The sequence below is a fragment of the Neophocaena asiaeorientalis genome, unplaced genomic scaffold (genome assembly GCF_003031525.2).
Source record: "Neophocaena asiaeorientalis asiaeorientalis breed wild unplaced genomic scaffold, Neophocaena_asiaeorientalis_V1.1 scaffold515, whole genome shotgun sequence".
Taxonomy (NCBI): domain Eukaryota; kingdom Metazoa; phylum Chordata; class Mammalia; order Artiodactyla; family Phocoenidae; genus Neophocaena; species Neophocaena asiaeorientalis.
Genome location: NW_020175829.1, coordinates 3,291,429 through 3,299,067, shown reverse-complemented (window position 1 = coordinate 3,299,067; position 7,639 = coordinate 3,291,429). Strand labels below are relative to the sequence as shown.

At 39.7% G+C, this 7,639-nt stretch overlaps 1 protein-coding gene across 2 annotated transcripts in view; it reads right to left on the bottom strand.

The window, feature by feature from the left end:
• The window catches only part of IQGAP2 (IQ motif containing GTPase activating protein 2), a 289,402-nt gene that overhangs the window by 65,316 nt on the left and 216,447 nt on the right, over positions 1–7,639 (bottom strand). For both annotated transcript variants that reach the window (XM_024732762.1, XM_024732763.1), the window contains exon 15: positions 5,215–5,382. In XM_024732762.1, the coding sequence (XP_024588530.1) occupies positions 5,215–5,382 (168 nt within the window). The remainder of the gene's footprint in view (positions 1–5,214; positions 5,383–7,639) is intronic.

Below are 7,639 nucleotides of genomic sequence, written 5' to 3'. Positions count from 1 at the left end.
GGTATGCGGGCCTCTCACTGTTGTGGCCTCTTCCGTTGCGGAGCACAGGCTCTGGAGGCGCAGGCTCAGTGGCCATGGCTCACTGGCCCAGCCGCTCCATGGCATGTGGGATCTTCCCGGACCGGGGCACAAACCCGTGTCCCCTGCATCGGCAGGCGGACTCTCAACCACTGCGCCACCAGGGAAGCCCAGGTGCGTTGATTCTTTACTTGGCTTTTAATGCCCCTCAACTGTTCTGTCAATGCCCAGGAACAGAGATATACCTGTCTTCAAATGGGCAGTCAGGCAGTTGTTATCTGTTTAGAAATGCTGGTCTACTAGAAAATATATTGTATAGTCAAATTAAGATGATCACAAGTAATCATTATATTTTCAAACACCAACAGTTGTCAGATTCACAAGTGCTTTCAGAATAATGAAAACCCTTTTTAAGGCAACTCTCTCAGTGGGAAGGAAAGAAAGCAAATAAAGATGGTGAAAATGGGTATGTTTTATTTTCATAAGAACTGAGAAGTAAAAAGTTCTTAGTTGGTTAAAAGCCAACCGCATTGGGACTTCCCTGGTGGCACAGTGGTTAAGAATCCGCCTGCCAATGCAGGGGACACAGGTTTGAGCCCTGGTCCAGAAAGATCCCACATGCCGCGGAGCAACTAAGCTATGAGCCACAACTACTGAGCCCCCGTGCCACAACTACTGAAGCCCGCATGCCTAGAGCCTGTGCTCTGCAACAAGAGAAGCCACCGCAATGAGAAGCCCACACACCACTGCAATGAAGAGTAGCCCCTGCTCACCGCAACTAGAGAAAGCCTGTATTCAGTAACGAAGACCCAACGCAGCCAAAAATAAAAATAATAAATAAATAAAAGACAACCACATTGGCACTGTAAGGGTTATTTGAGTTGGGATGTCAGTGGATAATAGAAAAAGAGAATTTTATCATTTTCACATCAAGTATGAGTTTAGAGTCAGATCAAAGGCTGAGGAGGGCATCTCCAGAACAGGAGAAATACAGTTGGTTTGTTACTTAGGGAAAAGACTAATTACGGGCCTTTGAGGAAACATACAAGAGAAAGATACCCGTGAGTTAAGAGGTGGTGAGCATTCTATAAGGAAGCATACTTTCTAGATGCCTTCCAGACAAAATCATACCTGTATAAGACCTAAACTGAACAATAAGGCTGAGTGATCTACCAAAGAGTGAACACTTGTTTGGGAAAAAATAGACATCCTAGAATCAGAGGTGAAAGAGTAAGAATAAATCATCCTGTTCACTACCCCAAACAATGTTCACAGCTCTTTTGGGAATGTAAGTTAGTCTTTAATTGGCTAGAAAGTTTTTCCTCTTCCTTCTAGAACAGGGGTTGGCAATCTTTTTCTATAAAGGGCCAGAGAGTAAATATTTTCAGTCTTGTGTGCTACAGGTCTCTCATACAACTACTTGACTCTGCCACTGTAGCATGAAAGCAGCCAGAGACAATATGTAAATTAATGAGTGTGGCTGAATCACAATAAAACTTTATTTATAACAACAGGTGGCAGCCCAAGAATCCACTAAAAAACTATTAGAATAAATGAGTCCAGGAAGGTTGCAGGATACAAAATCAATACACACAAATCAATTTTATGAAAATATGCCCACACAAAAGTTTGTATACAAATGTTTACAGAAGTATTATTCAGGATAGCCAAAACTGGAGAAAAAAAATCTAAATTCTATCAACTGATGAATGGATAAACAAAATGTGGCATACTCATACAATGGAATATTATCAGCCATAAAAAGAAATGAAGAACTGATACGTGCTACAACATGGTTGAACTTTGAAAACATTATACTACGTGAAAGAAGCCAAACACAGTATGACTTAATTTATATGAAATGTCCAGAAGAGGCAAAATCAGAGAGACAGAGAGTAGATTAGCGATTGCCTGGGGCTGAAAGTTGGGGGTGGGGAGCAATGGGTAATAGGTAAGGGGCTTTGTTTATTATAAGGAAAAATATCCTTTATTAAAAGGCAAATTAACTAGTGGTGGTGTTTTTAGTGTTAAGTAAAAACTTCTGAATTTCACACCTTAAAAGAGTGAATTTAATGGTATGTGATATATCTCAATAAAAAAATCAATTATATTTCTATATGTGAGCAATAAACAACCACAAAGTGAAATTAAGAAAACAACATTTACAATGGCATTAAAAATAATAAAATATGTAGGAATAAATGCAACTAAAGAAATGCAAGCCCTATACATTGAAAACTACAAAACATTGTTGAAAGAATTAAAAACCTAATTAAAAGTAAAGACATACCATGTACATGGATCAGAAGACTTAATATTGTTAAGACGGCAATATGCTTCAAATTGATCTACAGCTTCAACACAATCTCTAACAAAGTCCCAACTCTCTTTTTGTTTCCAGAAAAAAATGAATCTAAGGTATCTCCTATGTTTCTAAATTGGCTACCTCGGGACATTTTTTCTTCACTGACCAGGACATGGCACTTGGGAAGAGGAGTAGGCAAGTTTAGGGAAAAGAAGAAAAAACTAAGTTTGGGCCAGGATGATTTTTTTTTTTTTTTTTTTTAAACATCTTTATTGGGGTATAATTGCTTTACAATGGTGTGTTAGTTTCTGCTTTATAACAAAGTGAATCAGCTATACATATACATATGTTCCCATATGTCTTCCCTCTTGCGTCTCCCTCCCTCCCACTCTCCCCATCCCACCCTTCCAGGCTGTCACAAAGCACCGAGCTAATATCCCTGTGCCTTGCGGCTGCTTCCCCCCAGCTATCTACCTTACTACGTTTGTTAGTGTGTATATGTCCATGACTCTCTCTCGCCCTGTCAAAACTCACCTTTCCCCCTCACCATATCCTTAAGTCCGTTCTCCAGTAGGTCTGCGTCTTTATTCCTATCTTACCCCTAGGTTCTTCATGACATTTTTTTCCCTTAAATTCCATATATATGTGTTAGCATACGGTATTTGTCTTTTTCTTTCTGACTTACTTCACTCTGTATGACAGACTCTAGGTCTATCCATCTCATTACAAATAGCTCAATTTCATTTCTTTTTAAGGCTGAGTAATATTCCATTGTGTATATGTGCCACATCTTCTTTATCCATTCATCCGATGATGGGCGCTTAGGTTGTTTCCATGTCCTGGCTATTGTAAATAGAGCTGCAATGAACATTTTGGTACATGACTCTTTTTGAATTTTGGTTTTCTCAGGGTATATGCCAAGTAGTGGGATTGCTGGGTCATATGGTAATTCTATTTGTAGTTTTTTAAGGAACCTCCATACTGTTCTCCACAGTGGCTGAACCAATTCACATTCCCACCAGCAGTGCAAGAGTGTCCCCTTTTCTCCACACCCTCTCCAGCATTTACTGTTTCTAGATTTTTTGATGATGGCCATTCTGACTGGTGTGAGATGATATCTCATTGTAGTTTTGATTTGCATTTCTCTAATGATTAATGATGTTGAGCATTCTTTCATGTGTTTGTTGGCATTCTGTATATCTTCTTTGGAGAAATGTCTATTTAGGTCTTCTGCCCATTTTTGGATGGGGTTGTTTGTTTTTTTTGTTATTGAGCTGCATGAGCTGCTTGTAAATTTTGGAGATTAATCCTTTGTCAGTTGCTTCATTTGCAAATGTTTTCTCCCATTCTGAGGGTTGTCTTTTGGTCTTGGTTATGGTTTCCTTTGCTGTGCAAAAGCTTTGAAGTTTCATTAGGTCCCATTTGTTTATTTTTGTTTTTATTTCCATTACTCTAGGAGGTGGGTCAGAAAGGATCTTGCTGTGATTTATGTCATAGAGTGTTCTTCCTATGTTTTCTTCTAAGAGTTTGATAGTTTCTGGGCCAGGATGATTTTGAGATTATGATGGGTCATCTCTAGGAACTCACCCCTGCATAAATACAGTTGTACAATTCTTTCTCGTGAAGGATGAGGTAGGGGCACTACAGTAACTCCTGATGAAGAGTTGTGAAGGGAACAGAGAGAGGCTCAAGGGTGATCAGGTGCCAAGTAGGAGAGGATGGCCAGTAGCCCCGTTTCCATTTCATTAACAGAAAATTTGTGGAATTGGAGGGTAGAATTCCCAAGTGAGAAATACATCAGACTAATTTACAAGGAAGTACATAGGGTACTTTTGGACAGACTTCCAGTGAACTAAAAAAAAAAATATATTTTTTTTCTTTAAGTTCCACTTCTAAGGCCATATATTGTCACAGCAGTTTCCTAAAGATGAAAAGTACTATGTACATGACCCATGATGTGGTACAAGTAAACACCAGCCTAAGAGTCAGGAGACACCTTGATCCTTGACACTAGGACATAGCAAGTGCTCAACAAAAATCTACTAAAGAGATGATGGATTATCTCTGCCAAAAATTAATCTCCTTGGATTTGTCATTTTCTCCCTCTGTCCAAAATGTCATCAAGGTGATTTTCTAAATCTGAAAAATGAGTCTTAAACTCATGATCTAAAACACAGTTTCCACAGCTAATATTTCATGATCTGCCATTGGATTGTACAGGCCTAAGTATATGCCAAGGCTCTTGGAGACCCATTTGCTGCTTATTTTGTACTTTCAAAATTACTTTTTACTTCCACTTAATATTGTATAATAATGTGTCATTTGTTTCAAAAAGGATGGAGAGAAATATTAGTGTAAAAATCAGTTTGTACCACTAGAGGGATGGCTCAACAGCAAGATCTATAGGAAGCAAAGTCTTCTTTTTTTTGAGACGCGATTCCAGTATTTATTTCCAAGATCCATACACTTGGATATGACTCTTTCATTATGACAGACACTATCAGAACTCCATTTTAGAAGCATGGGGACTCTGGGGCAAAAGGACAAGGATTAAGGTTTGAGAGAAAGACGATAACTCTTTTAAAGGAAAGCAGGAGATGTCTTTGAGGAGGCTACCCTATATCTGCCCTACTTTCTGTAAGTCTCCTTTAATACTGTATTTTCTCAAGTATATGGCACCCACACACAGCCATCAAGTTAATCACAGCTTTTTAAGAGACAAAAAAGGAAAAGCAACACCTAAAAAATTTCCTTTGCCAGAGATGATAAACATTTCAGAAACGTTCATTTGAAAGCGATTATCTGTCTTAAAATTAAGGTAACACAATACCACAGAAACCATCCTATTCAAAATGCCGATTTAGTTTGTGCTAAACGATGAAGAAGCTTACCACTTTTAGATTTTTGCTCTTTTGCCTTCGCAAGGGTGTCATAGTACCTGTCAGCACATTCGGGCATTACATCGTTTGTATTACCGACGGCAGACTTCAAAACAGACAAAATATCACTTTGCTTCTCCTTCTCCAAAAACTCATTAACATCAACGACCAGTGTAACCCCTGGGTAATGAAAAATAAATGTTTCTGTTAATCGTTATCTTCTACTCACCCCAGAGGCATGCAAAGATATAATTCAACCTTTTAGGAATGCATTGGTATTAAACCTGTTTACCCTTTGAGAGTATGCACTACATACGCCCCAGAGAGTCACCAACTGCTCAGGTTGTTAAGAGGAATACAATCCCATAGGAGCACTGTTTATCAAAAATCGCAGTATTTCCTGGTTACTCTTGTGTGATATCAAGGTACTAGGTTCTGCTCATCGTGGTGATCTGTGAAATGGGGCGGCGGGGGGGACACATATTGACAGTAGCTATGCAGCCCTTAGGCAGGTCATTAATCTGTATTTGAGAACTAGCTTTATGAAGACATGTATTTATTTTAGAACAAGTAAAATGCTATCTAAGCCACAGAAATCCTGAAATTCTCTGGTATAGTGCAAGTTTAAGATTGTCCTCAGCAACCTGAACGAATGTTCTAGAAAGGCAACAGGCACAGCTGGTGGATATGTGCAGTGAAGTCCAGAAACTTAACTGTGGAACCAATTTAGACCTAGAAAGCATGTTATCCCATTTCACATTTCTGCCTCTCCCCACAAATAAAACCTCACTGGACTCTTGGTTGCCTCAAGAAAGTTAACACGGTGAATCCTTTATCATCTATTTTAGTTCCAGGTAAGGATATTCTGGCCCAACCAATGGACCTACTGTCTTCACAACCTATAAATGCACTGAGTTAGCAAGGCAGAACAAAAAAAATGGAAGAAACCAGGTTAAGCACTTTCTAGATGAAAAAACATCTTGATGAAAAGAAAGGAGAGAGATGGATTTTTTTTTCTTTCTTTCTTTTTAAACACACATGTCAAACTCTGCCATACAAATGCTAAATGGTATACTGCTGTCATCAAATTATGTTCACACGTGCATAGAACTGTGAAGGCTGACATGGTAAGAAAAACAGAGTGACTTTCGACAGCCATGAGTCCACGTCATGCAAATCTCAAGGAGCACGTGAAGAGTAAAGACCTCCCACAGCCAACTCCAGTTGTTGCTGAACAAAACCTACACCAGTAGGTTCTTTCACTTATAAAGTTAATGGGAACGGGTAAGCTGCCCCCCTTTCCTCTTCTCCAGGAAGGCTTTGCAGAACAAGAAGGCAGTACTGGTGTTGGAGATGTCTGTGGTCTGAGAGATGTGGAAAGAACAAGGAAATGACAAAGGATCCTCACGTGAATTACATCCGACAGCTTCATCGAACCCAGTGAAATGCTGTTTTCCTTAAAAGACGGATATTACGCAGGCAAACATTTCTTGCAAATGTATGTATTGATGTGCAAGCAGTGGGTCCATGGGTTAATCTTCCAGATAACTGAAGCTGACTCCTTTAGGTGCCAACCTTCATCTTAACAGAATCACGCGCCACGAAAATCTAAAGCCCCGGTAAAAACCCTAAGAGGACAGTTTCTATCCTGCTCATCATTGTACCCACAGTCCCTGGTACGTATCAGGCGTTTGACATTTGCCGAGAGCTGCCAGAAGAGTCCTTCATGTCATTAAAGTTATACTGTGCTGTAATACGGTGAGTGGTAACTTCAAGGACTTATGGAGGTGTTGGGACTGCTTTGTTCCTGCACTAAATGGCCTCAAATTCCTCTTCTTTTTAGTTTTCCTCTAACGTCACTGTCAGTTATCACCTCTTGCTCCTGTCTGAGTGCCTGCACGGGGCAGCCCAAACACCTAACTTCCTGGTAGGTCATGGCTTCTGAGCTGGGAAGAGATACAACCAAGAGATTAGCCTTATGCCGAAGATAAGAATAAACAGGCTCAAAGTAGCTGTCCAGGTGGTCCCCACTGAGTTGGGGAAAATCAGTTGTAGTACACAGGCTTTGAGACAGCTATTTGCTTGCTTTTTTCTTCATCTATGGGTTGTGATTAAGTTCCAGATAGTTGAGAATGACAGATAAATGATATCCGGAAAGTCAGGTATGTTTCTGCTATGGAACAAATGAAGAAAACCTCCCCCAAATCTCCTAAGAGATCCAAAAATGTGTTTGCTTTACGTGGGTTCTTAGGAGGAGAAAGTTAAAAATCTTTTTATGTATAAAAGCACAGATCTACATATGGCACATAAAGAGGTAGACGATATATCTGTGGTATTAAAATGTCATGGTAAAGAGCACCATGGGAAAAAAAAAAAGGCTACAAAGATTCCTTAGGGTGCAGTAATGGAAAAGGGCTGAAAAACATTGCTCTAAGGA